Source organism: Metopolophium dirhodum, chromosome 5 (assembly GCF_019925205.1).
Source record: "Metopolophium dirhodum isolate CAU chromosome 5, ASM1992520v1, whole genome shotgun sequence".
NCBI classification, from domain to species: Eukaryota; Metazoa; Arthropoda; class Insecta; order Hemiptera; family Aphididae; genus Metopolophium; species Metopolophium dirhodum.
In genome coordinates, this window is record NC_083564.1 from 9,781,675 (window position 1) to 9,801,852 (window position 20,178).

General features: G+C 30.6%; 1 protein-coding gene across 2 annotated transcripts in view; it reads right to left on the bottom strand.

The window, feature by feature from the left end:
- LOC132944692 (collagen alpha-1(XVIII) chain) overlaps positions 1–15,118 on the bottom strand; it is a 246,168-nt gene extending 231,050 nt beyond the window's left edge. For both annotated transcript variants that reach the window (XM_061014167.1, XM_061014166.1), the window contains exon 1: positions 14,618–15,118. In XM_061014167.1, the coding sequence (XP_060870150.1) occupies positions 14,618–14,622 (5 nt within the window). In that variant the 5' untranslated portion in view covers positions 14,623–15,118. The remainder of the gene's footprint in view (positions 1–14,617) is intronic.
- Positions 15,119–20,178: the final 5,060 nt, after the last annotated feature.

The window sequence follows — 20,178 nt, forward strand, 5'->3', positions numbered from 1 at the left end:
ATTATTATACATTATAACGATATACATTCGTTTGCTGGCAGCGATCCGTTTGTTTCTTATCGTTTTAATGTTAATTTTTCGCTGTTAATGCGGCACCGTCTTAATAATACAACAACCGTATAGGTATGACCGGCGTGCGTTTTGGCAGAAACTGCCTGCGAAGTGATTTACGATAATAAATTACGGCATAACGACTGTTCCGAAGCCCATCTGTTCGTGTCACTATCGCGCGGTGTGTGTACTACGGGTAGGTAGGTCAACCCACACATTGCTAGGCGTACGTATAATAGCGTACGCGAAACGCCTCGCACGAAACATAATAAACCTGTCAATAAAGTCACTGGAGTTTCGACGTTTTTAAAATGGCGAACCCGGCCACGGCATTTGTTCTAGAAACAGAGTACATTTTCAATATAATTCGTTGTGCGCGCGCAAACGGTCCTAATAAACTTTAAATAAATTGGACGCGCGACTTATACGACAGACGTTTAATAATATAAAAGGTTAGGCTTAGCGCGTCCGTCCGAAATCGTTCGGCGGCAGCGACCGTTTTTGATTTGACATCGAACGACGTATCACGTTTTATTTTCCGTGGTTAATACCACGGGTGGTTAGACGAGGAATTACGAAAAAAAAAAAAAATAATAATAAACAAAAACGTCCACCGACGATCAAATTAAGTCCGAACGAAATGGGACGAATTAGTAAGTTTAGAATAGTAATATATTTCTGAACCTACGTACAACTGTTGTACCTTTATGTATACTAGTAATTCAGGACATTTTGTTTTTGGTTTACCTAGTAATGACATTAACAGAAACGGTTTGAATCAATATTATCGATTTATTTATATAGCAAACTTTGTCACACTTGACAATTTTACTCGAAATCGATTTATTAATTATAATGTAATGAATGATTTTTTCTAATATTAAACACTATTCTAAAGATATTTATAATACTTCAAAAAAATCGTCATACAGTTATTTTTTTAAGTGTTCTTGTGACAATTTAATAAATTCTGACTATCATAAAATATCGTTCTAAACAAAATAAAAATAAGTGTCATACCAATATAGGTGTTTAAATATTTCAATATCATTAAAAAGGACGGCAAAATAATAAATTATTATATTATGAGATGTAATGGTTATTATGTAAACACTAATATTATTAACACTTCATATATAATTATTTTAATCAGACATATTTTAAACGACATTCCATTATTATACTAACTAATTATTTTTTGATGAAAATAAAATCTGTTTAAAAAAAATGTCTACAAACTTTTAATTAAAAACGTAAATAATGAAAACGATTTCTTTCAAGAATCAAATTACAACCTTACATAATATAATAATATTATAGTTTAAATAACTAAATATGGTTTTCGAGATACAGAACAATGACCGGAATTTAAAAAAAAATCACCTGTAATTGTTAGACTTGATTTATGATATGTATTTTAATTACAACTCATTATTATTTTGTATATCTACAAAAGTACGATTGTTAATCATAAACGTTGAATATTTCAAATTACTGATCAACTAAATACTGGATCTGTGGGAATAAGAAAAGACCCAAAGCGCGTATCTAACTCAATTTTCTCGACCCCATGTGGTACCTGGCAATGGTTTGAATGTACCGGTCCAATAAGTCTATAGATTACAATGATTACATTATCGTTCGAAATGCGATTCCAGTAAAAAATAAGCGTCATATTATACTAGGTGGGATGTATAATTCCATCTCCACACAGCGTATGAATTTTTTTCTCCTAGAAACAGCATATAATAATATTCGGTTTGTTGACGGTTTTGCGCTTACTTGTACTCTCTTAGGTCACCAATATAATTGTCGTCACGGGTCCACCGGAAGTTATCGCACTTTACGACACAACAATAATTTTTTCGGGCGAGGCGAGTGCTAGTTTTTTTTTTTTAATTTTCAGCACACCAGTCGAGGAATATTAGACGACGTGACGTGCACAGCGTGCGGGTTACCGTAAGAAACGCTTTATAATTGTGTACCTCTATGTACTGCAGCGATATATAAAACATTTACGTCATATTTCACGCATATAATATAATATATTATAAAATAGGTATCATAACCTGACGGTAACCGGTTCCCGCGTTAGTGGTTTTACGCATCTCCGAGTCGTCGAAAAGTGTTTGCCGATTAACATTATACTATTATATTATTCCTTTCGGTTTCCCAAAACCGGTCGACCGTTGGGGGCTACAACTACAACAGACTACGGGGCACCGCCGCTATACCGTGGTACAACTCGCGTATAGAACAATAGCACTTATACACCAACTGCAGGATCACGACCTCAGAGAAAAACCGTATACGCAAACGCAATTACGCGTACCAAAGACGAGGGAGATGGACGTCGCAACAGTGTTATGTGCCGGGGAAAGGTTATAATGTGAAAGAATACGTTGTGCCTAAGTGCTGCGTCTTGAATTATTATATTGTTGAGCGAGGAAGCCGTTCGAACGGGTCGCGTTATTTTTACGACACCGTTTGCCGACAAATGTTTAGTGGTATTTACCAACTACTAACCACCCACTCGAGTGACGTGGGCTGCGTGGTAGGTATATTGTATAAAACGTTTTCCAAAATTATTCGAATCTTATAAAATCACTTGATAAAAAATTTGATTTTACAAAAAAAAACTCGGTTTGCGTCTGCCGAATCATAATAACACAGAGAAAACACTTGAATTTGCTGATTCATGGTGCAATTTTGAAGAAAAATGTTCGACTCACGGGATGTTGTCATCGCTCTAACGCCAAACAAAGGAATACATCGAAGTAATGGATTTTCCTCTCTACATAATGTCCTCTTCTCCGGGCTTTTATGATAATAACTAAAGTAAGGAGAAAAAAAATGTAAAGCACAATATCAGGGCCCGGGCTTGAAGTGGGTTTTGTTCGTGCCCACCGTATCGAGGAAAAACAATGATAATGTCTGGCGCGGTCTTTGGTTAACGGCTCCCTACTATCTTGACAAAAGGTGATCTAAGGGAAGTATTTTATTTACTTTTTCTTTTAGAAACGAATTCCTTGAAAATAATGTCGTCATCACATCAAATGACCGTTTTTTTTGTCGTCACTTTAATCGGATTTTGAAACAAATCGGTGAAATCAATTAATGATGATGTAAATACTTCAGAATTATTATATGGATTATTTATTATTATTTATTGTGTCCTGGGTGCATGTGTAATTTGATCAGATATTGTAAATGGAAGTTTTTAGATAAAACAAGTACGACAAGTAAGAATGTCTATAGACAAATTCGTCAAATATCGAATCTATTCATCGACAATGCATAATAAAGACAGAAACACTAAATCGTTGAGTCTTAATCTTGTTTTTTATTTTTTAATATTATTATCTACAAATTAGTTTAAACGCTCTACCATGTTATACCTACCTAATAAATAAGTGGTATCACAAACAGGATAATAATATATTTCAGTTTGAAGATTTCGATCAATTATTAGTTGATCCGTAAAAACCGTATTCCATTAATCTATAGGTAGTAGGTTTTACATTACGCGTGTATTAAATGGTTGGATTAAAATTGTCTGTCGCTTTAGTAATAAACGTTTAAATGAACACTAGAAACTAGAAAGTTGATTTGAAATCATAATACTGGTTTACTTGCGGGTGGTGGGTCAAATAATTATAAAATACGTATTAATTAATAAATACATAATATACCTGCCGAGATGAATTAATATAAATACGAACTCATATCTTATAATCCGGTGAATTGAAAATATTAAGCGAATTACAATAATATGTAAATTGATTATGCATATCATTATACGTATATAACCTTTATGAAATTGTGAATTTGTAGACATACATTATATTTAAATATTTAATCAGTCATCGGGAATTATAGTAATATCGTTTAACGCTTTAGTGGTGTCCATTAATGGTGACTTGCCATTTACATTTTTCAAAATACGCCAGTACCTATTAAAATTGATTTTTAACCATTCAAATTGACTAGGTAATCAAGTAATATTATAAGTAAAAATACGATTATGTAATGAATAATAATTATTAATGATACATTAATTAAGTTCTTACACACACGTACCTACCTATAATATTTAGCTAAAAATGCATTGTATTTACGTTCAGCAGTTTAGTACGAACATTTTCACTAAAAATTAAAAAAGTAATTATTTAATCCGATAAGTTACTATAATGTATGTAATTCGTTTGATATACCCGGTGTATCGGGGTTACATTTGAAAATTCATTGTGGTTACTGGATACTATAATCAAATGATTAGTGTATGATGTACCTACAACGCTATAATACCAAACACTTAACATGATTTAGGAACCGTCGAGAGTGTAACTAGTGACTTTAGTAGGTATTAAAATCAAACGAAATTCCGTATAATATTACAATAATAACTATTAAGACGTTAAGAAAGGAAAATCCGTTGCCAGTGGACGTAATAAAATCCCTTTATCTTTAACTAAGACCCTTTGTGAATCTTATTTATTGCTCTGAGAATGGTCTAAAAAAGGCGAGGAAAAGCGTGGAAACTGTATAGTATAGGACTCTTTAACAATATTTATAGGTCGTTGTTTTTGGATCCCGGGACACGACGAAGGGGCTTAAAAAAAATATAGAGCGTAAATTATTCGATAATGAGTGCTTTTTTTTCAAAAGTAAACTTTTATTTTTGAAATGTGAGAAAAATTAGCTTAGAGTTTAAAAGACTTACCAAATAACGAAAATAATATGTTAATACTTTCATATTTCACTAATTTCAATAAGAGTTGTTAATTAATACATAATTAATTACGGAATACCATTTTTTTCGTTACTACAAGTTGTTAACGTAAAAATTGAAACTATTTCTATGATTTTCTTAGATGTATAAAACAAATGTAGGGTTTTAAATGTGGTGCGCAACAGAAATAAAAAAAAATATGTATAATTTTTACATATTTCTGAATTTCTGCAGAAACAAATAAAATGATTGGTTAGTTAGTAATCATAATATGTAACGAGTATAATATTATAATATTTTGTACCATAATATTGAAAACAGAGTTTCATAACGTTGTTCACGTTATCTAATAAGAAATTATATTAGTCTAGTGTATTTAATTTATCATATCATCGGAAATATGTAGACAATGTATGCAACTTGATGTCTACGAATCATTAGAAAATATTAATTCATAAAGTGGTTGGGTTCATATTATTTAGTATTTAAATCTTTAATATAATACAATTTTACTATGCCGTAAAAAATATGCATTTTACATAACTTTTTTTATACAAACATCATATATCAGACTGTTTTTGGATAATTTTTAAAGGCAGATGATATATTTGTTACTAAAAAGCCGAGAGGCTTTTACCTATGTTAAAAGAACATTGCTTGGGTTGTTCAGTATTTTATCTGTAGCGTACAAAAACATTTTATGTTTATGCACAATTCATACGTTTTAAAAACCAAAATAGTAGTGTAAAAAACTTAGCATTAAATAAAAATGTATTTTTCAAAAATTCACGAATCTTATAACAATTTTCTGAAAGTAGCTTTTAAAAATCTTTTAAAATCAGGTATTTTCCATGTCAAACAGATAATATACGGCATTATAAGATATCAAATTTAATTTTTTACCTCATATTAAGCAATAAAAACGATACCATTTAACTAATATAAATAATAAATTATACTATAACAAACGCATTTGAGCTTAAACATTCTCATCAGGCGCAACAGCTTATAAAATCCATAGTGAGATATATTTTGTATGGTTTGTATTATTTTATTATTACGACATATTCAGCGTTTTTCAATAATTTTAGTTTATTATTTACTACGAGTGATTTGTAGAGAGTACAAATTATTATCAGTTTTTCAATAATAATACCTAACTTGACATAAATTAAAATAATATATTGTTCAACGGTAAGATACAAATTGGATAAACAAATATAATTTAATAATTAAATAATAAGGTTACCAACTTATATTTATTACAAACTTACCATTGTTATTAAAATGATAAATCAAAACTGTTCATAGTCAAATATTTGAGTATAGTATTAATTTATAATTTTTGGTGAAATTCCGGTATTTCGTTGTGTTATTATGTTGTCGACATTAATGTTATTTGATGATATGTCGGAAAAATAATAATACTAATAAATCATAATATTATTATAATATGGATACTCGGGGATCATAAATAAATATTGATCTACACGATAATTTGGTTTCGATTAGTGCGATAATAATTATTATAAGTAAACACTAACATATTTGGCTAGGATTGATTGTTATTGGATTACAGGGAATATTATATTTGAAAAATAAAAAACACATACGATTCGAGTCCGTAATTTATTCGATATTTTGAACCGGTTTCGATAATTGCTGGGCGTACGCACTGAAAGGAAAACAATAGGATGAATGATGTCAGGAATATTGTGTTAGTTTTTTTTTTTCTAACGAGACGAATGTCGAAGATGAATACATTAAGATAATAATCGTCAGTCGGCGCACACGTTAAATTAAACGATTATTGATCATACCGTTGTATAACAATACCGTGGATTAAATCGGGTTCGGGTCCGCGTAATTAATTCAGGTGTGTATATTATTACTATGAAATAGTACATATTACGACACTTGTCATATTTTCGATCGCTCGTACCTGTAATAATAATTATATTATTATTATGTGTATCGCGCGACGGGCGAACGACGTGGAAATGATCAATTTTTGTGCGTAACGCATTTTTTATCTGCATACCGATAAAGGCTCACTCTGATTTTCCGTGCATTGACGTTACATTATTTTATATTATTTACATATTATACAAAACAGAAAAATCACAACGCCACGTGCATGATAATAATAATATAATACTATATTAGTACGTTATCATCACCCACATTACACTTGTCATATTATTTTCGATCGCGCGTACCTGTAATAATAATTATATTATGTGAATCGCGAAGGGCGAACGACGTGGAAATGATTAATTTTTGTAGGTAATATATTTTTTATCTGTATAACCGATAAAGGCTCACTCTGATTTTCCGTGCATTTACGTTATATTTTATATTATTTACATATTATACAAAACAGAAAAAATCATAACACCACGTGTATAATATAATAGTAGGTACGTTATCACCACCCACATTACACTTGTCATATTTTCGGTCGCGGTGTCTGGTACCTAGGTATAATATTATTATTATTCTGTGTATCTCGACGGGTGAACGCCGTAGAATTAATTATTTTTTTTTTTTAATATTTTACCCCAAGGCTTACTCTGATTGTCCGTGCACCGATATTATATTTTATATTGTTTACATTACAAACCAGAAAATTATAAAATATTATAAAATAGTAAATTTTTATTATCACCGGCAGTACTTACAATATTGTCTGCATAATATTTTCAACCGCGTTCTCTGGTACCTAGGCATAATATTATTATGTGTATCTCGACGGGTGAACGATGTAGAATTATTTTTTTTTTTTTATATTTTACCTATACCTTAAGACTTACTATGATTTTCCGCACACCGATATTATATTTAACAATATTTAAATTAAAAAACGGAATATTTTTATTTATATGATGATGAAAATATTAGTCTGATTTGTCTAAAAATCGTGTGTGGGCGGTCACTGGTCAGTGTATGTTTTGATAATTTATCAACTGACGTAGGTGACATTTCTATTACGAATGAGATATATAACTATTGATAATTCAGTTGTTACGGTTATTGAATAGGAAAACATTTTATGATAAATTCATACACGCTAGATGCACGTGTAAGCCAATAATGAAAATAATTATTTAAATTAATGTAGGTATATGTTAAATTATTATTATAATCATACAGTAAGTCAAATAATCAATTATAGTTCAATGTATGAAGGTAATATACCGCCGACATGTCGTCATTGGCAATAGTCATCTACCGGAACATAACTATTGGCTGTGATTCATAAAATATACATTTTTTTTTTACGGTTTCAAACCCAACCCTTGCACGACCACACCTATCTATAATTTATGATCTAATATCATCTGAATGCCGTAAGACTCAAAAACAAGACTCATCATATGTCAGGTATTCCATTATTTTCGTATTATTATCGGAATCGGATAGTCATACAGTATCAATAAATATTGGCTGTAAACCAAAAGTCGATATCATTTCAAAAGCAATAACAGTGAGTATCCGTAAAATCGATACTTCTTCTACACGTCCAACTCGAATACTCAAATCACGATTTAACGAATCTAGTAGTAATATTTATAAGTGCCCATATACGATAAAACGACTTGTGGACATAAAACAAATGGCATAAAACAAGGGGACAGTCTGTTATTATTAGGATGAATCAAATAATTTGGATATCACGCGTGTCTTATAAACTATAGTCGTAAAATCAGAAAATGTAAGTGAAATTAAAAACGATGACTTTAAACATTCACGAGGAACCTCATAATAACATAATGTGTACCGTTACCTATTAGGTATATTTTATTTTTCTTATTACGTATCTACAATTTACTACATTGTTGGACGCTGTTGTGTCTGGCAATACTCATAAACTTCACTGACACGGGTAGCCTCCAGCATTTTTACTAGGTACATACGTTGGGGTCAACACCGTTGTTCGTTATTATCATCGTTTTGTTTTTTTTTTCACATCTAGAAAACTATGCTTTGAAACCACTATTATTTTGCATAACAACACGGTCGAGGAAAACAAAATATGTATACATTTCAATTTTCAATCGATTAATTATTTTATTTTATCAACATTTTAAGACCGTCAAACTCAAATGCATGGATGGTTTTAAATAAAAACGATAATAAGACAAATTGGTTAATTTTTCCAAATTCTTTTTAGGAATCGATTAGAGAGTATACCGTATACACATATTTATTTTACTTTGCAGGTTTATCAAAGTGTTAGCACTTTAACGTTATAATAACAGTGAGCGTTTATTTGAAGGATATCCAGGTATCTGTAACATAATGACTATAAGTTGATGTAAATTTAGTCATGTTTTTTCTATATTTAGCCAGATTAAATAATAATGGTATTAAATATATATGCAACATGTTGTATTCATAATATTATAGTGACTGAATATTTCATAAAAAATATAAAATTTTCTTTTGTACAATTTCTAAAATTATCACGATTCGGTTAGTCGAAATCAAAAATATCTAGTCGTATAATATATCTGAAATTCTAATATAGTGTTATTCTTAATATAATTTATTAAAAAAAAATGCATTTATTTATTTTAAAAAATTAAATCATAAAACTGAAAAATTAATTTACTGCCTGTAAACGCTTAAGCTGATTCATAAATATTATGTTGAATTCGGTATTTAATGATAATTGATAAAAATATATTACTTTACAACAAATGATAAAATAACATTACATCGTAAGTACATTTTGAACTATAATTTACAAAAATTTCAAAATGTTTTGCCGTCGTACCTTGACTCTTAGGTGGTTGTACTCGTTTAGAGATAAATATTCCATATTAATTCAATAGTTAAAGTAGCGTATTAAATATCATATTAGCTTTAGCTCAGATCATATTTAATTATTGTTGAAATTTAAAACAAAACGAGACAACACATCAAAAATAACTAAACACAATAAGAAGAACAATATTAAATTATTATCTAAAATAAATTATTTTATACCTTGTATTATAAATTTTTAAATTATCAAGGCGTGTAAAATTATGAACATTTATTTACAATTTAATACAAAATTAAACAATTTTCATACATAACTCCAGTTTTTAAAAGTGTTAAGTACGTACAAGCAGTGAGACTGTTTTATTTGTATACATAAATCAAAACAGCTTATTTAATAAAATAATTTGATACTAAACATAAAAAACTCTTTAATCAATTTATGTAAAAAAAAAGTACTGTTGAATAGAGTCTATTCAATTGTTAAATACGAGTTTAAATTTGTGATGGATAATTGTATATTAAAATAAGCCCTTAAGCTGTGTTAGTGTAATAATAATAAATCCAATGAAATATGATATTATAGCTGTGTGAAATTCGTATGTTGCGCTTTAAACTAAATTAACATTTGATAAATATTTCATTTAAATTTTAAATCATAAAGTATTAAATATTTTTAGTTCTGGATTTGTTCGTTTTATTTGTATTGTATCAGCATCGGTTTTTATAATCGTATAGAGATATGGAAAATAGCCGTATCGATTTATATGCAAATTAATGTGAAACTTTTTTTTTTACTTTTACAAAACTAGATATGCGAAAATATGTATAACCGTCTGATGTTTGTTCTGAAGAGTTTATATCAATCCAATTATTACAATTATATTTTCGTATTTTATAAGCGATTGACCTAACTTAATATTATAATATGCCAATAATATTTAGGATTATAGAAGTTGATTATTACATTAAACATTCAGTTTAGACATAATAAAAATATTTATTAGGTATATAATTATGTAAAAGTCAATAGATAAATAATATGATATAGGTATAAAATTATAGTAATGAAAATATGAAATAAAAATTGTTCAGTTTTAAGCTATTATTATTGATCAGATATTACAAAAATTCCAGCGTTGATAGTGGAAAATATTTATTAAATTTGCAATACAGTTTTTTAATGTCGTTTGAATAAAACTTAATATTAAGAGGATAAAAATGTATAATAAGTACAAGAAAAACTAAATTTATTATAGACAAGATTATATTGTATTAAATAAAATTAAACGTTAATATTAATTCATGTTGAAACTATATTTTTTAAAACCTTAACATATTTTTTACAAATGAATTTAATTTTATATAAAACTTATTGCCTAGGTATTTCTGGAAATTAAAAAGTTAGTATTTCTTTTTATGCGATATAATAAGATATGACCTCAATATTAACCAACTTTGATATTGTCGTTTTAAATAAGACATAGACTATTAAAATATTATAAATGTTTTAGTTTTAAAATTTTTATGATAGCTGGGCTATTATATATATCTACAAAAACTGAAAAACGTCAATGATATCATTTATTATCAATATTTTTATAAGTCACGTAATATCGTTAAGTACGAAATATAATATGGAAACAAAAAATTTAGTATTATGAAATTATATTATGTTATTATAGTACCTGCATTTCAGCTATATATCTACGAGCTTTTTTTTTTTTGATAAAAATAATAATAGTCTATTTTTTTAATATTTTTTTACGAATCCTTTAAGACCTTTGTTGTAACATGGTATTTGTTTGACATTTAACAGAAACTATTTTCTAAGCACCCACTAGTGTTCTAGTGATTTATTTTCACATATTAAAAAAATACCAAGAAATACGTACGATATATCTTTATAGTGTATGTAATACCCGACAACCGACCAATATATTGCGAGTTAATAAATAACACGAAGACAAAGCTGCATTGTATGTTCATAATATTTCAAATTAGACTTAAAGGTTTTAACACAAAGGGGAAACTTCAAACATTAATACAAATAAGAATTATTATGTTATTGACATAGGTCTATTTGGAATACAAATCATAAATACTATTGCTTATGCGTAAAGGTTCCTACAATGTTATATATTACAATGTGCTGTGTGCATTAAATATTGTTAACTGAGTTATAATGATATAATCATAATAATTTACTCTTGAGATTGTAAAAGAAGAACTTATAATGAAATTAATGTATTTAACAGTGTAATATTATTCTTTACTCTCGAGTGTGTCATAACACTAATACTTAATAGGTATATGAAACGAAACTTGAAATAAAAATATTATATTATTACCTACTTACTGTACAATGACCAACTTATTTAAGTGATATGAATAATATTATGGACACGTTCACTAAAAAAATACTCGTTGAGCATAAAAATGATGACAGAGATAAAGTCTAATATTAAAAAACCAAGCCAATAATTATGCGATTTAGAACATCGAATGAGAAATATTTATGTGCAGAAGGTTAAACCAGACCATTAAAATATTACATAATTCATAATTCATTATTGTTAAGACAACAATATTAGGGAAGAAAACGTCTCTACAACTAAGGTAAACGAAGCACTAATGCCATATGTATCAACAGTTAAAAAATCCATAGGATAAAACAACGGATTTAATTATAATATTAAATCGCGTTGAATACGCAACGTTAAGTTTCCTTTAAAATACAAAATTATATTTAATAGTTTTACGTTTGTAATCTATAATTTCTAATATTATGGTAATATTATTAACTTCCATATTATACAGACGTCTTTCAACATCCAAACACATTTCCCCGACGGGCATTAAAATATTATCATAAAAGGATAAATCACGCATTACACACGTATTTGTACATCTTACTCTAACGACATAGTAGACAACTGTGCAAAATGCATCACTGTATAGTGTCCGCTGTTCAGAGGTTTCACCGTGTTTAATAACGAACAGTAATTATCGTCTTTACCTATCGTATAAAACAAAAACCCATTATATATAGTAGGTACATATAAAACGATTGTTACTTGGGTTGTACTTAGGTGTACTATAGTACGAGGATCTTAAGTCTTAACTCTTTAATGTCACATTCTATAATGTTAACACGTAACAATTTATAACGGTTATTAATCAATTTACAACTTGAAGAATTGTTAATAAATAAACATTGGTAATAAATACCTATGGGTTTATACCACGTCTTATAAATACTTTTATCGTATAAAATTTGATTTATTTCTCTTGAATGCTTCTTATAATATATTATCATAATAATATTTCGGTACTTATGTAATTCTTATTGCAGCATGAAAACGTTATGTTTTAAAGAATATATTTTAATAACGCCGTTAGTAATGTCCTGACATTTAGTTATTTATACAAAAATTCAGAAATGACGAGAAGGTAGGTGTATTTTTTTGCATGTAGAAAATATGAGTTATGCCGACTGTAGACAAGTTTAATATTAATGTCTCTTGACTATAATTTATGCTTTTCATATTATGTTTAGTTTATCATAAACTTATAAGATTAATAGAATGAAAATAATCTCATAAGATTCGTATACGTTGCAGCTTCGTGTAAAATCAAAATGTTTGTTACGAAAATATAATAAATAAGTGTAATTGAATCATACAACTTTATGAACAATCGGTGTACCTCGTACATATTTTATCTTCAAAAACTGTATTGATAATTTGGTAAGACTCTTTAAAGCCATTACCATAATATTGTTATTATTATAACGCTAAAACGTATCATTTTTTTTTTATAGTAAAATCGATACTGTTGATTTATTGTATTATTTCAATATGATAACAATAATAATATCGTAAAGCGGTGAAAGAAAACTCTGGGAAATCGGATGCTCGGGTGCTTCGTAAAAAAAACTGCCATAATAATATCGTATACGATATTATTAGAATATTACGAGAAGAAATAATAACGCGTGTGTGACGGGTATACAAGGAAAGGAACTAATAAACTTTACGGTTTGCCGTGGGACAAACACGCTACCGATATGATAATATGAAGTTTGAAAGGACAAAGTGTCGGTTAATGGGTGTATGATATATTATTGTTATTCGTAAACACAATAATAATAATAATAATAATAATGATATGTACCTGTATCGTATACGTGTGCACGCATAAAATATGTCGTGTGACGAAGGCACGTGTCGGGGGCGGCAATCTTCGAAGGGAATAAACTATATAATGGTATAAGTCATGTTATATTATTTTATATTGTTGTCACATTAATTATCAGTAAAACGTGGGGTGATGTACATGAATATTATAATATATTGTGTCTTGGCACTATGCAGCGGTGAAATATGAAACAATGTCGTTTACAAGGAAGTAGGTCTCGGCGTGATTACATAAATGAGAAAAAGCCTAGCCAATTTGAAAAATAAATTCTAGATGTTTCATAAAATTCCAACTACGGGATTCAGCTGGAAAAAAAACATACACAATAATGTAGTAACTATGGTTAGTCCTATAGATTATTAAAACAACTTGGCATCTGACATAGGTTATAACAATAATATCAGAGGAAATACAAATAACCAATGTATAATACATTAATACATAGATTAGCAATATAAATAGTAAATACCTATATCGTCATCGTGTAACCAAATATTGGACCAATAATGTCCAGTCACTTCCGAATTAGGTATATAGGTATTTAAAAAATGAACAGCTCGAGTTACCGACGTATACCAAGTAAACCACGTAAACCAACTTACTAAACCCCTAAAAATATTTCGTAAGTAATCCACGTGCCACTTGGCCGAGTCGTCAGACCTTTACTCAAACGCGTGGCATCAAATATTGAGACATTTCTTAATATTATTAGACCATGCGAGTGCCTAATATAAACTGCACATACTTGTGGTCGTATATGCATTCCAGGACTTGACTTAATATACTAAATATAGGTCCGAGAGATCCTTTGATCTATATGTGGATACAATAATGATTTAACGATACGTTAAAAAACGCGTGACTTACGTCATGTCTCGGCGACGCGCTCTCGTCCGGACGTGTCTGGGCGGCGGTGCACGTGCGCCTGAGACCACGTGTTGGCCGGCCGGCCGGTGGAGGCGGTGGTGGAGGTAGTGGCGGTGGTGGTGGTGGGTGTGGTGGCGGCGGCGGTGCGCCGAAGACGTTATTTCTCGGCACGCGATATCCCTTCGGAGGGTGGCGCTTGCGCGATCGCGATAGGCGAGACTGTAAAAAAAAAAACCAGAAAACTTCGGGGGACGACGGTGACCGGAGACGCGCGCGGACGGACAGGGGTGGTGTGTGTGGGACACGAACACAGAACCGGGGTCGCGGTACACGGGGTGGTTGGGTGAGCGAGGAGATGTGTCACTATATATGCGAGAAGACGAGACGACAACTACGACGACGACAACGACGACGACGACGAGACTACACGGCGGGCTGCGCTGCACACGGCGTCACCACAATACAACACGTCGATAGTTTGCCGGCAACTGAGAGCCAACCGATACACACACGCACCGCACACATACACATACGCACACACACACGCGCGAGACCCGCCGCCGCCGACGCCGCGCGGAGCTGAGCACGCGGTCCTACGTGCCTCCGCCGACACCGCCCCTCCCCGCGTTCTCCGTGACGCTTACGCCCCCGCCGTCCATCGGATGGATACACCCCCGCCGAGTCGTAAACACCCGACACGCTTGAAAACCATACACTCGCCGAAAACCGAGGAAATCCGTTTTTCTTCTGTTCTCGCCGCGGGTCCCTGCGCCCACCGCCGCCACCCACCCGGGGTCGTCGCGAAAACTCTCGCGAGCGCACTCCTCGCCCCCGCCCCCGCACACGAGTGATAATCATGATGATGATATGCTACTCCCCGCGTTGTGATAACAATAACAACAATATACGCTACGAATCCTCTCCACAACGATTCGACTCCCAAAAGCCGGCGGCGTTTGATATTGTATATTATAATATGACGTATCATTATGGTATTTGTGTTGCAGACAATATGCGCGAGCGTTGTGTACTTAGAGGGAAACACAGCCGCGGATGGGCGAGTCGGCACACTGCAGCCGACGACGTACGATAACAACCACTACGAGCATACACGATGCGTGATTCAAAACTAGACGTTTAGCTGAAAAGCAGAATATTAAAAGAAAACGATTATTTTTCTTTGGGGCATGATGAAGTCGATGTCTGACCTTACACACACAGACAATCGTGAAGTCCGGCGGATTCACGATCCATGCGATTTTACAAAAGATTTCCAATCGCTGATCGCCACCCACGCGCGGCAATCCGGTTTTAGGACGAATTTAATAGTATTGCACTAATGAGACGTTCAACAAGTGTCCGTGTCGCAATAGCCGGCCGCCGTTTACGAATTTACGATAATGTTTCGACTTTAACGGCTCCACATGGAATTCGTTCGGTGCGTCGCGTGTTGCAAACACGTTAACCAAATATTATGCTATGGGTGTCTCGGCCGTCCGAATAATAATATTATTGCCATGAATTAATTATTTTGGTAAACGTTTGACCGTCGGGCACGCGACGACGTTTAACTACATTTGGAAATATCAAAATCGATAAAAAAAATAATAAAAACAGAATTATAATATAAATAATATCAAGTTACGATAATAATATTTACCCGTAAGATTTGCCAAGACAACACACCGAAAAATTAGAAATTTGACTATAATCTATAATTATAATAATAGTATCACGTGTTGACTCAAACGGGATATTTTTATTTGCGTCACATCCACACCGTATGTAAATCTATAATGTCTATTTTTCTGACTATTATGTTAAACATCTCGACGAATATTTTTTTATTACAATAAGTAGGTATGTGCAACACAATGTTAATTATGTGCTGAGATGAAAAGATAGAGTGAGTGAACTACTGAAGAACTATACTTTTTTTAGTCAGTATAATATATGTCACACAATTGAACAAAATATTTTTGGGACAGTTTCTATAAATAGTTTTTTTTTTTTAACCAGACAGTAAGAACACGAGCGTTAACGTTCTAAAAATTTGATACAGCCAGTAACATTACCGTCTTTTACATGCCTAATATAATGTGTTGACATTTTTTTGTTCATTATATACCTAAATAATAGTATTATATTGTATCTATTTTAGTTTAGTAATCTATGCGACAAGCAACAAATGTCATAATATTATTGACCTTCGCGGTAGAATTTTACCAAGTCCATATTTTTATCTGACCAAACCTATAATATCTCGATTAACTGTGATGGATACCAAGTAAGTGAGTTCGTTTAAAGAACATCGGTCATCCACTGAAAAAATCTTAATACTAACAAAGTTAACTGAGAAGTGAGAAGTAAGACCTGAGCAAATAGGTAAAAAACAAAAGTTAACAGTTAAAGTCAAAAAATATAATATTAATCCGTTGGATATTTTTCCAAAAATGATGTGTTGACTGTGCATTTGGTTCTTTCTCATTCACAAACGGCTTACCGAGGTTTTAAATAATTAATCGTGTTTTGACCCTATGCTCATTAAATTCAATTCATTTCTCGTTTTATAAATTTCGTCGCATAAAATATTACAATATGTACCTAGCTTGAATTCATATGCAACCGAATCATTATAAAATATTATGCTCTGTGCATCCGAATGTCCTTAATATAATATGGTATAGTTGAAAAACATTTTATAAAAGCTCCACTCGTTGTATACGTATTATTAAGATACGGGTTTAAAATAGCATGTAATTTATAAAAGCCAATTTTATCGATATAATATAATATGCAAATATCAATGAATGTATTTAGTTTAAATTGAAAACGTACTCGTAGGTGTATATATGTATAATAGTATTTTGTATCATATTTATTTTTTAAATATAATATTAACATATTATATGTTATTTAAATAATAATATATAATATATAATACTACATAGTACATATTATTATGGTAATAATATAACGAAAGAAAATACTACTTATTATAGTAAGAAATCTGCAACATACCTATCCTATCGGGAGTTAAAATAACCGAGGCTTACATTAATTTATATCAATAAAGCAAATAACTACATTCCAAGGTGAAGTTTTCTTTTTTTTTTTTATCGAATTTTATCGATCTGCTTAGAAACTATTCTTGTATAATATGAGTTAAAAAATTGTCACTTATTAGCTTACTACAATAAGCACCGGCACACATAAAGTACTTAGTTGTAGGTATCCTAGTTAAATAATCTCATTAAAATATGAACAATTAGTGTGATGTTATTTAGGATTACCGGAAACATATTTTATTATCAAGGCACGAATAATTACTTAAATAACATTCCTTATAAAAATTGTCTGAACTGTATGTCTGTATATACAAAATCCATTTTTCATCTGGATTGATAGCATATAAATTGAATGACCCTGAAAAATATTTTGGTGGATTCGACTGTATTCTATCAGGTATTGTAAAAGTACGCTTAGTATAAAATAAATTAATATTAATAGACATTTAGGTTTCTTGGAATACTTATATAAGATACGGCAAATAATATGTGGAGTTGGATTGGCTAATAGAACGGGTTAATATTATTTAGGAAATAAACCTTTAAAACTATTTCGGCACCATAAAATAAAATAAAAAATAAATCGTCAATACTTTGTTAAAAAAAAACAATTTATTCAACATTGTATATTTTTTTTCACAATTTCCACGAAAGTATATTGACAAATTATAAGAAAACGGCATTGTACAATTTCTTATATTTTTATAGCTGTCGTAAAATATGCGATTAACACAATTTGATAGATGGTGAATCTGTCTTTGATATCATCGAAGTGAATGCATAGACTGTATCGTTTTAGTTTTTATATAATGATATGCGTGCGATGGAAGATTGATAATCCAAACTTTTGTTCAATCATAATAGAAGGCTTAATAATATTATTATGATGTATACGAAAGAGCAATTTTTTAGTCAATTTAATATTACGTGATGAGAAAAGAAATTAAATTATTTTAAAAATATACACGGTCACGATCCGGTGATTAATTTTTGGCAAAAAAAACGACTTTAGTACAATATGTACTGTTAAATGAGTAAAACTTAATTAAAATAACAGTGGCGAAAAGCAATTAAAAATCATATTACAGAAAGTATATATAGATGAATAACTCCCAAACCCAAAGCACAAGCACTTACGTATGAATATCAATATCACAGATATTGCTTTTGTATTGTTGTGGTTGTAGTTGTTTATATCGGTTAGGTATTACAATATAATTAATACTGTAAAACCATCATAAACGATCGCACAAACGCACGAAACCACAGCGGTATAATATTATAATAATAATATTATTATTATATAGGTGGTAGGTACTACCTCAGCATACCTAGACTTCGGTATAGTGTTGACGGGATCATTTTTTTTTCTGGTTTTCATTGGGCCAGTGATGTCATCCTCTTTACACCGAGTTATAATTAATATCAAAATAAATAACAAAATCGTTTTTTTAGTGTTTTTATTGCTCGTGGGTGGGCGGGACGACAACACACATTATTTTATTTTAAACACAATGGCTGTTCAATTATAAGGGTATCGCCCGAAACAGAACTCTTAGGCGGGGTAAGCGCATTTCGTTTTAAAATTTGATTTCCAGTGGCGAAACAGAGAAAAACTACTTATTACACACGTAAGACATATTTTATAAAATAATGCACGCACAAGTGACGAGGCTATTTTTAATAGTGTGAGTATTACGCGATCAGCACTACACTCGAATGATAAATTATACTATAAATGGCACTTTTTGTCTTGCAAAGTGATATTATTATTATGTCGTATACCTACTTGTTAACCTTTTCAGTGTGAAGCTGAAATAGGTGCAGCGGTGCACATTATAATATACCTGCAGATTGTGGTGGCAGTGTAGTGGTGTACGTTGTACTATCAAACAAAAGTCTGTGAGCAAAACTTGTTTTGTCTTTAGAAATGATAATGATATAAATCTTTCGAGAGAAAGAAATTCATTAACGTCAAAGAACTATGCGTTATAATATATTTATATATTTTTTTTAAAAAAATGTTATCACTCTTTTACTCGCAATTGATCGTTGCGTGTAACGTTCTTATAACGAAACCATTCCGCGACTGTGAAATAATTAAATAATATGTAAATGTATGCAAGATATATATATATATATATATATGTATAATGTATATACACGTAGTTTATATTATATTATATAATTTCCGTTGCGTCTATTGTAATAATTTTAATGTTTCCGAGTAAGAACTGTATTAGTTTTGTTTGTACGAAAAGAACAAAAACTTAAAATAATCAAAGGAAGTAAAATTAAAATAATTTGTTCAACTAAAACTGAAAAAAAACGAATAAAATTTAAATAATAATAAAACAAATCACAAAAAAAAGTAATATTAATCATAAATTATTGTTATTACCTCAAATTAAAGAAATGTATAACTGCTCACGTGGATAAAGTGCAAGATTTCAGATTGCAGCCGAGTTGATAATATTTTGTGTTTAAATAAAA